At 40.1% G+C, this 18,282-nt stretch overlaps 1 protein-coding gene across 3 annotated transcripts in view; it reads right to left on the bottom strand.

Moving 5' to 3' along the window:
* GRIA4 (glutamate ionotropic receptor AMPA type subunit 4) overlaps positions 1 to 18,282 on the bottom strand; it is a 238,161-nt gene that overhangs the window by 53,790 nt on the left and 166,089 nt on the right. For 2 of the 3 annotated variants that reach the window (XM_054400655.1, XM_054400646.1), the window contains exons 8-10: positions 17,327 to 17,431; positions 9,161 to 9,271; positions 1,203 to 1,409 (exon numbers count right to left, since the gene is read on the bottom strand). In XM_054400655.1, the coding sequence (XP_054256630.1) occupies positions 1,203 to 1,409; positions 9,161 to 9,271; positions 17,327 to 17,431 (423 nt within the window). Of the gene's footprint in view, positions 1 to 1,202; positions 1,410 to 7,851; positions 7,885 to 9,160; positions 9,272 to 17,326; positions 17,432 to 18,282 lie in introns of those variants that run through there. The other variant, XM_054400662.1, reaches the window with a different exon arrangement.

Here is an 18,282-nt window from a genome sequence, read left to right as displayed (position 1 = left end):
TGCTTGATGATCATTCAGCTTTACCATGCACTAAAGACACAAGTGAAGTTGGTTCCTCCAAGAATTTCCAAGAACATAAAGTATTTTGTGAGGCTGGTATAACCTTCCCATTCCCATGGGGAGGGGAAATCAACAAAACTCATGAGCACCATTTCCCACACTCCTGCAGCATATATTCTGTTTCATGGTGAGGAGCTAGTGAAGACTTCTTTGACAAAATTTATCAGCTGTATTTAACTGACAGATGGGAACAGAAAGGGAGCTGCTAAAAAAGCCACTAGGCATGTTACAAGTTCTCTGGAAGAAAGGTTCTCACATGAATAGTTTTAGGAAGGGTGTTTTGGGGTTTTTTGGGTTGTTTTCTTGGTTTTGGGCTTTTGTTTGTTTGTTCAGTTGATTTGGTTTTGGTTGGTTTTGGTGTTTTGTTTTGGGTATTTTTTTGTCTTTTTTTTTTAATACTCCATTACTGAAAAGAAGCTCCTGTAAGTATTCTGATGTCTTCTCAATGTAGATACTAGCAACTGCAGCTATCAGAAAGGACAGCTCTGAGTTTAGCTACTTTTGGTAAAGCCAGATACTGCAAATATTTATTTGGGTTTGTTGGAACTACTGTCATTAAATATTACAACTTTATGTGTCAACAGAATTGTTACCTGCTATGCTATTCTGAAGAATCTCCATATCCTTTTATAACATAAGGCTTGTATAAGAAACCAGGTTGGCTCTTAAATTTTGTTATAGATGTTCATCTTAAAAGTCTGTCTTAAATCTGAAATGCTTAACTGTGTACTTGCCTGGAGTGATTTTTCTGTATGTTTTATATATGACAGTGGATTATCCATTTCTCAAACTATACCAAGAGTCCTATCTTTTTTAAAGATCCATCCACCATTCCATGAAAAATGAATAAATGAGTGATACTCTTCCCAAACAAGTTTAGTAATGTACCAGGAAAAGATGGTCTCAAACGTTAATGAATTTTTAAGGGATGTGTAAATGATGGATGTTCTGATATTACAAGGCATGAGTTGAATAAATAGTAGAATTTGCATGAAACTCCTTGATTTTTCTCTTGAAAATAAATGAAACAGAACTCTGTTTCTTTTCTGTGACCCCAAGGTTAATAAAATGCACATATACTTCCTATTTAATGACTAATACTATGATAAATTAAATCCTGCTTTAAAAATCGATATGCTTACCCCATAAACAAGTTCTCCCACCATCCCATTCCAGATTTTTGTCTCTGGATCCCTTGCTCCGTATTTTCCATCAGGGACAATGGCAATTTTGTACTTGATACCAATATGTTTTGCAATTTCTGACGCCAGATCTACACAGTATCCTTCAAACTTGTCATTCCCTTCAAAGGTATCATGGTTTTTCTTGAACATAACATAGGGGGCTTCCTATAATGAAAGAAGTAGAACCGTAAAGGAGAAGTATATAGAATATACTCTGAAAAGCAACATGTCATCTACTGGCTGAACAACACACATTTTATCAGAAGTTCATGGATAGTATTAGCACATTTAAATTAAAATGTATGAACAGAAATACCTTCTGGAAAGGTATACTAGTTACACTGTAATTTGCCTTGCACCTTCCACAATATTTATCAGCCTTACAAATTATGAACACAAAAGCTATCAAGAACACATGTAAGAACAAATTGTGCTTTGTTTCAGATGAATGACCTTAATGCAGTATATGCTAAATATAAAGATTGAACAGAGATTGAACCTATGTATGAATGACTGTGGGATAATGCAAGGTAGAATTTACAGTTTTGACTTCAGCCAGTAAGCATATCCTGTCTGTAATTTCACATTCACAGCCTGAATGATTTGCTTTCGTGTTACTCCAAGTTACATACATTTTAGTGAGAACACAGAAATACGTTCCCGAGGAAACACATATTTTCCCCTCTGAATGAACAATGAAGATTCTGCAAGGTCTTTTAGGATGAATCTAAGCAATATGCATGCACAGGAATGGTATTAAACTGACATTGATTTTACACGCTGCATGAAAAAGAAGTATCAAAATAGTTTTAGATGGTGAATGCCACTGAAAACAAGTAAAATCTGTCTCAAAAAGTGGATTTTATATTCTGTGTGCAAACTATACAGTCACAACAGTGAACATTATGTGTCTGGAAAATCAAAGTTACATTGGAAAAACAAGGTAGCATTTTTTGGTTTGGTTGTTTTGGTTTGTTTGGTTGTTTTGGGGTTTGTTTTTCTTTTTTCCTCTGTGTGGAATCAGACTTCAGCAATCATTATGTAAAACTACACTTTCTGGTGGCATTTTAAATTACTTCAGATAATTCATATTCATAGCCAGTTCTAAATAAAATACTTGCCATTAATGTCACCCTTTGAATTTACATCACAAAATACTGGCAACCTTTTTCTCTGTGCTAGCCTGATTTATGTTGGGGTTTTTTTGACACTAACCTTTGTAATACGCCTTTCCTACATACATAATTAGTAAAAAAATAAAGGTAAACGTTATCTGAGAATTTCTGCTTCACTGAAACTACACCATCTGTAAGGAAGAGCAATTTTGTAACCTGTATTAGGTGTTTATCAATGGAGGATATGTGGCATTACATGAGAAACAGAAGGACTGAAAAAAGGCAATCCCAATTTTTTTCAGTGTGTCAGCTACTCTTTTTTCTTTCAGATACCAATATGTAGCTCCTATTAGCAGGATGTGGGTCCACCCAATGAAGAAATTGATAGGCAAGCCTGGGCAGTATCTTTTGTTTATTATTACAAGGTGAACAGGCAGAGAAACAGAAAAGATAGATTATACATGGGAGGCACTACTCCCTTTACTTTAGTTTACTCCCTGTGGTAACTCTGCTAAGGACCCACCTCTGCATAAGGATGGCAGAACAGAGATTTGTGCAGTGTGAGTGGAGAAAGTTGTGTAGTTCATTTACTTCTCTGAAATAAAAGTTCCAGACTAAACTTAACACATTTTGAGAATAAGGAAATGCTGGTGTTTCCTTAAAAACAGTCAGATTCCCAAGTATTGCAGGCGTTTTGCTCTCAGGTGTATTCCCAGAATACCTCTCCTCCCATCACCTCCTTCTTATGCTATTTTCTGCTATGGACATGTCTTTTTTGGGCCACATTTCCTTAGCAATAACTCAGTATTGAGGGCCATTGATGCATTATGGCCATTACTTCAGCAAAGGAACCACACAGCATAGAAAACGTCCACAATGATGACTTCCAAAGTCCAACACTGTCTGACTAGCTGCTTCCTTGACAATTGGCCAGAGAAAATTGAGGGTGACAACAGCAGGTTGTCCCATTTCTTGAATACATAGCTAAGGATTGCCAAGGCCTTCTAAAACTGGAGCAATCACAAAACAAGTTGTTATTGCGGTGATGTGGGTGGCCTAGGAATTGAGAAGACCACTGAGCTACAGCATTAACTACACAGTTATCACTGCAGTGATGCACTGCAATGCCTTTGCCTGTAGAGGGTTTGAATCTTTAAAGGAAAACTGCTGGGTATTACCAACAGCCTGCACCATTTCTTATGATCCTATTCCCAGATTAATCCATTTCATCTCTAAAATCTGTCTTCAAGAGGTAGGGAGACAGGGTCCTGCAGTGTGATTTTGGGAAGTATTTCAGGCAATGAATCAAATGTTTCTCCTTCATTTAGGTTATTTGTTCCCAAGAAGGAAACCCCAAAATCTGTGTCTTTCTACATATGTTATTACACAAAATGGTTAAAAATTATCAGATGAAAAAAATCTCCCAACTGTGACTTAGGCAACTGCTAGCTAGAAGTACAACCAAGTCTTGCCCAGTGTCCTGTACTTGGTGCACTCTTCTTACAAGCTTCAGATATATTTGCTTGCTAAACCTTGAAGGTAATTTTGTTTTTCAAAGACCAGAGCTAGTGACTGCTAGCTCTTCTGATGCAGCCCTTCTTACAAATCCCAAGAAAATGGCCTAAAATTAAAGTCGCAAAAGGAAATAATAATTCTGGAGAGGGACACAAAGCAGACAGGAACAGAGGGAGGCCAGGTCAGCCTGCAACTTCTCCCCAAACCCAGGCACTGTGTTCTGTGTGCACCTCATCACTGACAGGGCTGCTACAAAAATGCATTTCAGCTGTCTCTGCACAGCACAGCGAAGTGCCAGATGTTTTATTTTTCACGTTAAAGGACAAATAAACTTCAGTCCTCCTCCTCAGGAGTTCTTTAGGGAACACTTAGAAGCAGTGGAGACAAATACTGTCCTTGGTAGGTGCAAGCAGCAGCAGTTTTATCCAGTGGAGGGACCACCAAGTGAGGACTCAGAAGACCTGGGTTCAGGCAGGGATTTGCTGGGTCACTTGGAGGAACTGCACTGGTTCTCTTCCCATCCACTTCTCTTTCCACACACTCTGATCTTAACGATTTAGAGCAAAATACAGCAAGGAACATCTCTTACAATGTAATTCTCTCATGGGGTAGGTAGCACCTCTTGCTGTGACTGCTTGAAAGAAAGCACACTGGAGAACTCAGAACTGAGTGAGATCTGCCAGTGCGAAACAATACTATCTATTACAATAAACATTTTCTAAATTAGTAGCGATGTTGGTGTAACTACACTAGTCTAAAGATGAAAGTGGTGCAAGACATCTGTGGAGAGGTAACATCTTCTATTAGACCAGCTGAAATAGCTGAAAACAGAACTATAAACTCTTAACCTACTGATGTAAAACACAGGTTTGACTTACTGCTGAATGATGTTTAACACTGCAATAGTTGCAAGACTTCAGCTGCTTAATAATATTCTATGGGGTAGTGAATCAAGGAAAAGTCCACATTGAAATGATCAATGACTAGCATGGAACAGATATTTGAAACGGTGCAAGCTTTACTTATATAATTCACAATTTTATAACAATACTTAACATTTGTAAATACAAGTTGATGTCTGCAACAATTACCTTTATAGATGTAAACAAATCATTTCACCACATTGCCACAAATTCATGTGTACAGTAAAATGTTCACAACTAATGATTCATACTATAACAAAGGCTGGAGAAAGGAACTAACTCAAGCAGCAAATACATCTATATTTGGCTTCCCTATTCTAAAGTTCATTTCAAAATCTTTGAAGATTCTAAACATAATTTGTAAAAGTGACAAGTATTTGTGCAAGGAAATATCTCATTTTTGCAAGAGGAGTGGCACATGTTATCACACTTTATCCTGAAAGAAATTTCTGTAGATGTTAATGTAAAGATTTTTGGGTTTTGCATTTTGGCCTTTTTTTTTTTTTTTTGTAATAAAATGTCCAGGATTTGGTTTGAAGTCTTTGTTATTGTCATGCAACAAACTTCAATTTTTTTCTCCAGTCTACTAAGGAATTTAATTAGTGAAATTTATATAATGAAAAAATATTTTTCTATTATGAGGAAGAAGGCTATAGTTAGAATTTTTGAGGTAAGACTCCATTAAGAGTGTATCAGTCAAAAAAAGTGAAGGTGGTTCTTAGTCACCTCATGAAGGTTATCTGTCATCTGAGTATCCCTATGGTAGCCAAGTGGTGTTCTGCAGGTCCTTTGTGCTGCCCATTTACGGATAGGTATGATATCCTCAGTGACAGGCGTCCACCTAAATGCCATTGAATCAATTTCTAAATCTGTGTCAACTGTGACAAAAACTTAGGTATTTGGGGCACAACTTATCCCACATGCCTGAAACAACATACGCTAGCTGCGACATGCAGATGGAGTGGTTGTATCTGGCATGAGATGGGCAAGTGTCATCCTGCCATTGCAGGAAATGGCACTAAATCCTAGGGCATTTTAAATGTCACTGAGTGCTTGTAAGTGGGCAACTGAATCAATACCTTTTATAAAGTCATTTACATTTAGGTGACTCAGTCATGAACTGGATCCAGCTCTTAAAGCTTAATTTGCCAACACTGACTGTCTCATTAAAATAATTGAGCTGAAAGCCACAATGTAGATGCAGCTCTTGTACACTGAGCTTTGATTCTGAAGGACTTTTGGGATTGTTAAGTTTTGCAGTATCAGAGTAGGTAGAGAGTTGGCTCTATCATGAAATGGATTAGAGAGTTTGGAGTGGTCTTTCCAGACTACTCCCCTATCCTCTACCTCAACAACTTGACTCTGTATTTCTCAGCTTGATAACTTAGAGATGATCATTCTTCCCAGCTGGATAAATCACTCATGTTAGAGGAGGGTTGCACATGATGTCCCTTCTCCACTCATACAATGAGTCTACTGTGCACAAGGAGGCCCCAAGCCCTACCCTGAAAGAGAATGCTTCTTTATACAGGTGAAAATCTGTCCTTTCGAGAGAGCCAGAAGTGCAGGAGGCTGGGTTCTGGACACAGGTCTCTCACAGTAACCATAAAAAGCAGGACTGCACAGCAGTTAGTAGAGTTAAATCCATCAGCTGCCCCTGCACCTTTCTCTGGGTTGTTCCTTTATCACATGACTAACCAGAGATAGGTTGAGTGCCTACGCACTAAACTAAACATGTAAAATGAATTCTACATGCTCTTGCTATGTTACAAGTGAACTTAACGTTTTGCCAGGTAGCAAGTACTGTACTAAGTTGAGTGCAGAGCTCATTTGTTATGATGTCATAATGCAGCTTCTATGCAATAGCCATACAGCCACACTACAGCAAAGTAAGCACAGACACATAAAAACAGAGGAAACGGGGCAAATCAGCTTGTGCTATTTGGCTCCAGGCAAAAATAAAAGCAAGCTATGCTGAAACTGGAAAACTTTTCTTATGCTGCCACAACACCTGCATTTGAAGACTGAAAAGACTGACAGCATTGGCTGCAGAAGCTTTTCAGTTTAATATTGGAAAATATGCACACAACCAAAATTTTATGTGTCATCTACAACGGTTCAACTTCCCTTCAATGTGAAAAGGGCAATGAAGGGTTGAAAAAAGGCTCTGCTTGGCATTTGCAGCATGACTATAATACAGAGTAGAGCAAAGTTATTATAATGAAATATATCTTTTCTTTGTGTGTGTGATTATATGCTTGTGGCCTGACAGGCCAACGTTAAGAATCATCGTTCTAATCATCATTCTAATCTGCCTTCAGCATCATATGTGCAGCTCCCAGTGGGAAATGGGCATGATACAAATTCTGATGTATTTCTCTTGCACTGTGGTTTCAAAACACTGAAAGGGGACACTTTTGGTCAAGAAGCAAAGCTGCTTTCAAATAACTGCATTTATCCCAAAATGGCATGCTGCATAAACACAGGGCATGCTCTGGAATAATAATTCAGCTTTTTGGTTTTGAAAATGATCCCACCAGTCCTTTCAATATAGGGACTGGAAAAGTTCTTTTGAAGGTAACATTTATTATGCACATCAAAATGCTTCAATGCAAACAGGGCAGGCAAGATAACACATTATAAAAGCTTTCTTGTTCTCCTTTTTTTTCCTCTCTGTCAAACCGGAACCTTCTATATTACTTTTCATTATTATTTTTTACTTGCTTCTCCTAAGCTTGGAGCTATTTATAGAAATTACATGTGTGGCAGCTTCAGTCAAAGATATCAGGATTGGTAAGAGAGGAAAATTTCGACTGAAAGCTTGTTATTCACATCGTTCTCTTCTCAGCTTGGCAAAGTTGAAGGTTAACGTCATCTGTTCTAGACATTTCAGATTAGTCACAGAACTTTTCCTGGTGGTTCAGTGCCTGGTCATCCAGTCAGAGGAACAGTAATCCATATGGAAAAATTAGCTCAATGCTACTAGACTGGTGGTTAATACTTGAGCCTTAGTTAGGAATGTTCGCAGCATCTTGGGACTCTTTTCTTCCTTGATCAATTTCTTAAAATAGGATTCTTCATCAGAGGCTGAAAAGAGGAGGACTGTACTGAAGTATACTTTTTTTCCATCACCAAGTCTTTTTTTTTTTTTTTTTTTTTTTTTTGTTTAGGAAAAAGACACATATATTTTAAATGTCCCATGCAAAAAAAATAAAATTAAATTAAAAGTTACACAGTTTGGCTGGTTTGAATCCTGGAATGTTAATCTTCAACAGCAGATTTGTTAAGACATACTTATTGTATACACACTGCTGGAAATCTGGTAACTAACTGCATTTTTAGGTAAGAAAATATTTTGACACTTTCCTTTGGATTATTTTCAAATCTGTATTGAATTAGAGAAGTTATTGCTTAATAACACATGCAGAATATTGCTTTCCATTTCAGACACAGCTTATTCTAAATGGTTAAAGTGTCTTGTCTAAATGAAGCACGTGAAAAGGGCAGTGAACTGAGATGTAAAATCTTAAAAGCGGTCACGTAAAGGTCACCCTTTGCCAGTTGGCTTTGACAAACATCAGCTTAAAAGGGCATGTCTGACTTGAGAGGGAAAATTGTTAAATATTTTGTTTAAAATACAGACTTGAAAGAAAGGATGGGCTTGAAAAAACTATATATTAAAAATGTAAATGAATGAAGCAACTGCATTCACCTTTGCAACCACTCTTTAAAAGCATCAGTAACACCGCAATATCAAACCCCAAATCTATTTGTATTTTATTAAAATGGAAATGTTATTGTAATGTTGAGTAAACATATTAAGAAATATGTTGAAATTTATCTACTAAATGAATGTTTTCATTCAGAATTAAAAGTAGATAATCCAGTTCTGACTGGCTGACTGAACTATAATACTTACAATTTTAGCTCTTGCTAACATCAATTTTGAACTTACAATGTATCAACAAGAAGGGACATTGGCACTACAGACATCTTGTTTTATACCCTCTGTTTAAATCTATCAATCAGAAGTTTCAGGTTTTCCTTTTCCTACAGTTTCTTGTGAGTCAAGTTTTATCAACTACGAGTTGAAGGAATTCACTTGCATTTATGAGACTTTAGTAAAAAATGGAAAAACAGGACAAAGGAAAATGCATCTCAATTTTCAAAAACTGATTTCAAGTGAATCATTATATTAAATGCATACCAAAAACCTCTCTATAGATATAACAGTTAAGATAATTAAAATACATGGCTCTCACCCTCCCACTAATCTGGAAACTGGCAAGCTAACCTGGACCATAACTAGAAATGAGATTTTGTCACACACCAGTATAAGCATTAAAAAACCAAAACACCTTACCAAAATGGTAGTGACAACTACGGTTCTATTTTCCATAGCTGCAGTGTCATTTCCAAGTGTAGGTTCATGCTGAATCAAAACTAATTTATCCATGTCGTTCCAATAACCAACCTGTAAAACAAAATGTGTATAATTTACAGTAGAAAAGTCTATATTCTGTATAATTACAAATTTAAATGATTATAAGAAGAACAGAGTGAACTGACTATAATTTTGTACCAAAGGAAGAGCTGTTGTGCTCATGGTGGTGCTTACCTATCACTTTGAGTACCACTACTGTACAGTCAGACCTGGTGTCGCTGACACTCAGATGCTCTTCAATGATCTGGGCTACTTACTTTGACCAGAGGCACAAATTAAATCTCATTTTCAATAGTTTGAAGCTTTCCTGGGGCATAAGCAAGATATAACAATTTTTGCTGTCCACAAGATATTTTGCATTTACTAATCCTCCATATCTTCTAGTCTTGGAGGACTAAAAGACATCCAGATGACAGCGTTATAATTCAATGGCAGATCTCAATTCCCTGCTCCATCATGGACCTCCAAACACAGACACACCAAGCTTGTTCCACTTAATTGCTAACATAGACCTTTAGTACCCATATTAACACTGTTGTTGAAGCTTTCTTTAAACTCATAGACAGCCACTTATCTCATGCAGGATAAGCACCCCTCCTAGAAAAGTGCTTGTTTTCCCCACTAGAGCATAGTGAGTGATTTCATTCCAATAAAAGTATGCCTAGCTAGTGGCTACAGAGAGGTGGAACACATCAGGTTTTCCTCTCCCTGTCTGCATTGGGGCTGCCAAAAACTTTCCCTGGGCAGCCTTAAGGTGAAACAGCTGCCTTTGTTCATTGCTGGTGCTGAACTACTCTAAAGCCAGGTTTGAATGACTCATTCTTGTATTCCAATGGTGAAAAAAAAAGTTAGAACTGGTATGCCTGCAATCAGAAGCCTTCACTTACACACAGACATTGTTCTTTGCAGTGCACACCTCTGGTATTTAGTACAGCCTGCAGCTGCACCCTGTGCATCAGCAGTGGTGCTGCTGGGCACAAGACATCAGTCAACGTTCTTTCCTTTGAGGGCCCAAGAATGCAGCACTTGGTGTAAGGACAGATGGGATGAAGGCAGACTGAGAAAAGGTGATTTGTCTTCAGACTTCTACTGATGCTTTTTGGCACTTCTCAATGAATACTTACAACCCTCCATATAGCCCCCCGAAATCCCCACAGGCAATGTACATCTTTGGATGTCCATTTCTAAATCCTAGCCAGTCACAATCTTACAACACATTCATCTTCATACTCCATGTGGTGATACCATGTTTAGCTATCTACATCAGCATGTGGCATTTCTGGATTTAGAGTTCCTTCCAATTATTTGAAGTTGCCCTGGGTGATGTTAGGTAGGTAAGATCTTTCTGGAAATGCTATGTACATGATAGTCCCAGCACAAGTCAGTCAACTACAAGTCATATACAAGTCAGTACATGAAATGGCAAGTGGTTCATGACAGTTGTCCTTTGTCTCAGTTTTACTGGAAGTTATCTAATTCTACCTTCCCACCAATCCTTTCAGCACACCAGACACAGGTCCCTTCTGCTCTCTCAAATCTAACCTGTGGCTCACTTGCAAACACCCTCTCTTTTCCCCTCCTTGCCATTGTCTTCTCTGCAACTAGATCACCATTGTCTATGTGGATCCTCTGACATGGTTGCTGGCTCAGGGCCTGTTCTTTGGACGCAGAGCTGCCTGTGCCCACATAACACTGCTCTAACCCCACCTAAGGGGGCTCTTCAGGTTGCTCAGAACCTAATGAATTATGATATTGATCTTTTTTCCCAGGAAAGGTACAGACAGTGGCAGTGATTTTAAAAGGCACCTATCAAAGAGATGCAGTTCAAGCTGGTACAGCTAGCTCTTCAGAAAGGCCTGGGGACCAGTCAGCAGCAATTCCCTCTTTCCTCTTTTCTTGATTCATTAGGAGTTCAAGAGACCAAGAGCTGGGAAAGAGGAATGCCTTGTCCATCGTACCCATAGAGGAAAGGGAGTTCTAGTGGAAAGCAGATTCCAAACAGAGCTCCAACGTAACTGTCAGTGCCAAAGGATAGTCTGTGCCTTGGATGAAAAAGTTTCAGTATGGTAAGAACTGGCTAAATGATCAGATCCAGTATTCAGCCAGTATTATTTCAAACATTATTGTAAAACCCAGACTAAAATTCACCACCACACAGGATTCTGCCTTCATGATGTGGAGAAATATCGTGTTCAGATTGATAAAGTGATGTGATGTGATGTGAGAGTCTAGAAGTGCAGGGCGCTGCTTTTGGTTCCTGGTTTCATATGCATTAAAGAATCCTGAATATTCTTAAAACAGCCAACTTTCCTTTTGATTTTTACATTTACTATTTCACTAATTTACTTTTTGGAAAAAAAAAAAAGCCAAATTATGGAGAGGCAAGTCATTTTAGCAGTCCCTAGAGCACTGTGTAGACACACTCACCCCAGAGAATTACAAATATTCACAGAATCACAGAAAACATCTGGTTGGAAAAGACCTCAAAGATCACCCAGTCCAACCTTTGACCTAAACCATGTCCCTAAATGCCAGGTCCACAAGCTGCTTAAACACCTCCAAGGATGGTGACTCCACCATTGCCCTAGGCAGACCATTCCAATGTTTGATAACTCTCGCTGAGAAGAAATATTTCCTAGCATCCAGCCTGAATCTCCTCTGGTGCAGCTTGAAACCATTTCCTCTGGTCCTGCCACTTGACGCCAAGAAGAGGCTGGGCCCCTTCTTGCTCCAACCTCCCTTCAGTTAGTCGTAGAGAGTGATGAGGTCTCCCCTCAGCCTCCTCTTCTCTAGACTAAACAATCTCAGTGTCCTCAGACACTCCTCATAGACCATGTGCTCCAGGCCCTTCACCAGCCTCGCTGCCCTTCTCTGGACATGCTCCAGAACCTCAATGTCCTTCTTAGAGTGAGGGGCCCAGAACTGAACACAGTACTCGAGGCGTGGCGTCACCAGTGCCAAGTACAGGAGGATGACCACCTCCCTGTTTGGGCTGGCCACCATGTTTCTAACACAAGCCAGGATGCCTTTGGCTTTCTTGGCCACCTGGACACACTGCTGACTCATATTTAATCAACTGTCAACCAATACCCCCAGGTCCTTCTCTGCATTGCAGCTTTCCAACCACACATCCCCAAGTCTGTAGCTTACTACAGGGTTGTTTTGACCTAGGTGAAGGACCTGGCACTTGGTCTTGTTACATTTCATATAGTTAGCCTTGGCCAATTGGTCTAACCTGTCCAGGTCCTGCTGCAAAGTCTCCCTACCATCTAGCAGATTGACATGGCCACCCAGCTTGGTGTCATCTGCAAATTTACTGAGGGTCCATTCAATCCCCTCATCCAGATCTTTAATAAAGATATTAAAGAGAACAGGCCCCAGTACTGAACCCTGGGAGGCACCACTAGTAACTGGGCGCCAGCCGGACTTAACTTCACCACTCTTTCATTGAATACGAGTGAGTACTTCCTTCCATCAGTAAAGCAAACAAGCACAAATGCTTCCCATGCACATATTCTGATATATTTAGCTGAAATGTTCCTTTTCTCTTTGCAATTGCTATTACAGCACCAGAGCCTTGATTTAGGTCTCTGCAGGCAACAGGAAGCTTTGACATTGCTGATATAGTGGAGAGGGAGGTTTTCTTCCTAGCAGGATGCAGTGCTAACAAATCTTCTTCATGGAGACAGCCACAGTCACAGACACATTTGATAACTGAAAATGTCAAGTTCTTGACAAAAAGCTGTGACCAGATAATGGCAGAATACACACACCAAAACTTGGAATTTGGGAAGCTCATTATAGCAGTGAACGATTGCTTTCCATTGTGCAATTCCTCACTGCTGGAAATTTCATCAGAAAAGCAGAAAATGAATGATGTACTGTGTTATAAACAGAAGTGCCAGAAAGAGATAAAGAAGCTTTTTGAGGAAGGCAGGCAATTTTTAAAGGACTTTTACCTTGTGTGCACAGGTGTGACTTTCGTGTGTGCATCTCTAACCTCCAATAAAGTAACTGGAACTGGATTACTGAATAAATATAAAAGATATATCATGACACTTGAATAAGAATATAGATTCACAGCCACTGTGAGAGCACTGAAAAATAATATGCTTTCCTATAAATACCTCATCTCCAATCTAAAAAACTCCACAGAGGATCGGATCGACTTCACTTATTAAAGTACACCCAATTCTATTTGGATTGCAATTGGATTTTATAGCAGTTACATCGACTTATACAGAGCTTGAATCTGTCTTTTAGGAAACAATGCTGCAAAATATGTGCCTCAAAGTAAATGTGTCACAACAGTTTGGCATTTGAAGGAATAGTATAATTTCTGAAGGCCTGTGTGCCTTGTAGCAACCACTGAAGCACTGCAGCTGAGGCCCCCAAGTCACTAAGGGCAACAGAATAGACAAAAATTTTGATACTCAGTTTTTATATTAGTTGCCCAAGTTGGAATTTAGGAGCCAAATCTTAAGACTGCCTTGTGCATGTGCATGTGCATGCGAATGTGCATGTGCATGTATATGTATATGTATGTGTATATGCTTTCTTTACCTTTTTTTTTTCTCCTTTTCTTTTTTTAATAAAATAAGTATGTTGGTGACATGATGAATGACAGAATCACAGAATGACTGAGGTGGAAAAGGACCCCTTTAGGTCATTTGGTCCGATCCCCCTTTTTAACGTAGAGCCAGTTGCCCAGAACAAGTCAAGGTGACATTATAGGGGGTCTAAGGCATCTGATCACAAAGACCAAGTGGATGGGCTGTCTACAAACAGCTAAGGAAGCCTCGCCAGCACATTACTGTTCTGCAGACAAGGACCAAGTAAGAAATGCTTTGTAAATAAAACTAATATCATAGAATCCTAGAATCATAGAATCAGTCAGGGTTGGAAGGGACCACAAGGATCATCTAGTTTAAACCCCCCTGCCATGGGCAGGGACACCTCACACTACATCAGGCTGGACAGAGCCTCATCCAGCATGGCCTTAAACACCTCCAGGGATGGGGCCTCAACCACCTCCCTGGACAACCCATCCTTCTTCCTCATGTCCAGTCTGAATCTCCCTACTTCCAGCTTTGTTCCATTCCCCCTAGTCCTATCACTACCTGATAGCCTAAAAAGTCCCTCCCCAGCTTTCTTGTAGGCCCCCTTCAGATACTGGAAGGCCACAAGAAAGTCTCCTCAGAGCCTTCTCTTCTCCAGACTGAATAGCCCCAACTCTTTCAGTCTGTCCTCACAGGAGAGGTGCTCCAGCCCTCTGATCATCCTTGTGGCCCTTCTCTGGACACGTTCCAGCATGTCCATATCCTTCTTGCCATAGGGGCTCCAGAACTGGACGCAATACTCCAGGTGGGGTCTCACCAGAGCTGAGTAGAGGGGGAGAATCACCTCCCTTGACGTGCTGGCCACATTTCTCCAGATGCAGCCCAGGATCTGGTTGGCTTTCTGGGCTGCAAGTGCACACTGCTGGCTCATGTTGAGCTTCTTGTCCACCAGCACCCCCAAGTCCCTCTCCTCAGGGCTGCTTTCCAGCCAGCCACTGCCCAGCCTGGATTTGTGTTTGGGATTGCCTCGACCCAGATGCAGGACCTTGCACTTGGTCTTGTTGAACCTCATGAGGTTGGCTTGTGCCCACCTCTCCAGCCTGTCCAGGTCCCTCTGGATGGCATCCCTTCCCTCCAGCGTGTCTGCTGCACCACACAGTTTGGTGTCATCAGCAAACTTGCTGAGGGTGCACTCAATGCCACTGTCCATGTCACCGACAAAAATGTTGAGCAAGACTGGTCCCAGGACTGATCCCTGAGGGACTCTGCTTGTCACTGGCCTCCACTGGGACACAGACCCATTGACAGCCACTCTTTGGGTGCAGCCATCAAGCCAGTTCTTTATCCATCTCGTGGTCCACCCATCAAACCCATGTGTCACCAGTTTGGTGACCAGGATGTGGTGCGGGACAGTGTTGAAGGCGCTGCTCAGATCCAGGTAAATGACATCAGATGCTCGCTCCTCATCTATTAATGTTGTGACCTGAAACATGAGCAATGGCTATTGTTTTCCTTTTTACTAATCTATATAGAAGTCTGTCTGTGAATAGCTGTGCCATTTTATAATGCTGTGTTCACATCTTTAAAGCTGTAAGCACCAAAAATCACTTTTCGAAAGATTAGAGGCATGTGTTACTCCGACTGTAAAGGCCAGTCTTGAAAGATATTGCTGGGTGACTCATAAGTTGTGCTATGTAGGACATGAGAAGAAGATATTAAGAGTGAAGGCCTCTTAGTTCAATTAAGTATAGCCATTTCTCAGGTATTATATAGGATTTGTCAGGATGGAGCACAGAATTGGTCCAGTGATCACATATAAAATACTATGTAATACATGAGAAATAAATTCTTGTGAGTAGCCAGACCTGTTAAAGCTGTTATGATGTGTTATATCAAAGACAGGTAATGGCTTAAGAGTGGCAGAGAGGGATGCCTGAAAAGGTAATAAAAAACACTGAAGGACTCTAGCCATACAGCCATAGCTCTTCTATTAGTAGCCACCCTCCCCTGAAATTGCAGGCAAGAAGTATGAGTGGGGACATCCCTGCAGTGGTGCCAGTCAGAAACCTCTCCCAAAACAGGTGACAAATGTTGAAATGGGAACCACAGGCCACTTTTCACAGCTTGCTGCCAAGCAAATTCCCTAAAGTTGTGACCTAATTAACCATAACTTTTCCTCCTTGCTTTCTCTCCTGTACAAGTGGGAATTGGAGATGGAAAGGTCATATTTATCATTTGCCTTTGAGGCACCCCAGTCACCCATACATCCTCCCGGCTGCCAACAGCGCAGTGTAGAGCCAGGAAGGGAACAGGAGTGGCAGCAAGGTCAGACACGTTGCCTGGCACAGGACATTTGGCTTCCCAAAAGAGAAGGAAGGCAGGTTTACCTTTCCCAATTTATTCTTCAGTCATCTGTCATACCTTCAAAAGGCAACTCTACCTCATATGAAGACATATGCTTTGCTTTGGTCCACAACTCTATAACATGATATACTGGTAATTTTTTCAACCCATTGTGTAATTTTGTTCTGGATCTATAGTTTAACACTTTGCCTCCTCATCACTATGGGATGCCAACTGTCTTTGGGGACACACAGTTCATCTAAGGTGCTATTTACATGGTTTGTTTCCTCTGGCCTGACAGCAGAGGACTATTTAATTCAATTCTGACTTCCTTGGCCTTACTCAGGTAGCCATGCTTCTCCCATTCACCATCAGCTTTTCATTTTTGCTGTTTTGATGACCTCTCAAAAAATACAGGCCACAGTGCCTCAAAAAGAAAAAAAATCCTTGAGCCTGCATGCGTTTCCTGTTCCGTATTTGTTTTTTTGCTATGAAAAGTGGACACATTTTATCACAGAAGAGAAAGGGTTAAGAAAGTACCCAGGTTTATCTTTTCAAAGTGATTGGGCTGAGTGGTAAGCTATATGCATTCAGACATGGAGGATCCGCTTAGACACATATTAATATGCATTTGTCTTAGTAACTTACAAGCAACCAATCAAGCACACAGGGTTAGAAGTTGCAATTAATTTCAGCAAATACAAGTATTCAGGGCATTCTTCCCTCTCTCTCCTCTCCTTTCCCTCTTAAAAGCCCTTTATTATAAACTATGATTCATATTTACACAGAACGTATGAATGATCCCACCTGAAAGTACCAGTAATTTGCAAGAAGTCTTTGGAAAAGATACAAGAAATATCTACTGGTCAGAGTTTTGACTATTTTCCATCACCCAGCAACGTATCCACATGCCATCCAGCCAGTTAGTATGCTTGACTGACTGAAATCCCACCTCTCCAAGATGCATACTTGCTTTTGTGCTCCTCAATTTGTTGCACTGAGTAACAGTATCTAGTAGAAAATGCAGCTTAGATCTGCTTCCACCAGAATATTATCCATGTATTCCATATGTTATCTTTTTTTAAACCACACAGACTCCAGTTTAGTGTAAGACTGCTTAATCATTTCATCACATTTAACTCATTTATATGATATCAGGACAGCAGACATAGTCAGCATATACCTTCCGAGGGCCTGTGTTCTTCAGCTCAAATACATCCATGGTGTAGTTGACTCTGCGACCATAATGGTCAAACTGGACATTTCCTGTCAATCCTTGTATTCGAACCTACCAATGGAAGAAAAAGCATTATGAAGATCCAGCCTTATAGTCTTTATTTCAAATGTCACAGAGTAGTTCAAGTCATCCTGGCTATGTCCTCACACTACTCTAGAATAGAAAGGCATTATAAAGCAAAGAAAGTTGGTTATTTTTCCTTTGTCATATCCAACTATGCTCAAAATAGGCTTAGATATACCAGTATCTAAGGGCCAAAGAAGACACATAATGGACTTTCTCTTCTTTCATGCTCTGCAGCTCAACACTTTCCAAGTGCAGATCTTAAAGAGATGCACATTTTTTAGGTTTGAAAGAGACGTATGTGTTTTACCATTACCATCACTGCTGCAGAATATTTTGGCTCTCATGAAATAAATCTAAAGAATGTTCAGGCTGAGCTCACATACCCTTTTAACTTACACTTTAGTGGATTAAATGTATAAATTGAGCATATATCACTCATCAAGGTAAACTTGACAACAACCTTCAACCCAGTAAAGTTGTTAGCTGTCATAGAAGATAGGGGATGTGCATAAAGCCTGAAAAGAGTGTTTTCCAAACCTCAGAGAGGAGAAGGACAGATGTAAAGCCACAAGGCTTTCTGTGGCATTTTTTCACCACCTGTGTCTCAGCTGAAAACAGACTATTTATTTTTGATTTTCAGTGCTTTACTGCCTCAGCAGGGGATACCCAGACTGTGGCACTCATCCCAAAGAAGCCACAGCTATATTGTTGCTGGCTTTGATTGTATCAGGATCTGGCCATGCAAACTCTTTGGCTGGATTTGGAGGCTCGTGCTGTCTTCTCTAACACAGAAGACTGACTTCATGCTTCTCATAATTGTTACAGATCTGTGCATC

The sequence above is a fragment of the Indicator indicator genome, chromosome 1 (assembly GCF_027791375.1).
Source record: "Indicator indicator isolate 239-I01 chromosome 1, UM_Iind_1.1, whole genome shotgun sequence".
NCBI lineage: Eukaryota > Metazoa > Chordata > Aves > Piciformes > Indicatoridae > Indicator > Indicator indicator.
This window is presented reverse-complemented; position numbering and strand designations above follow the sequence as displayed.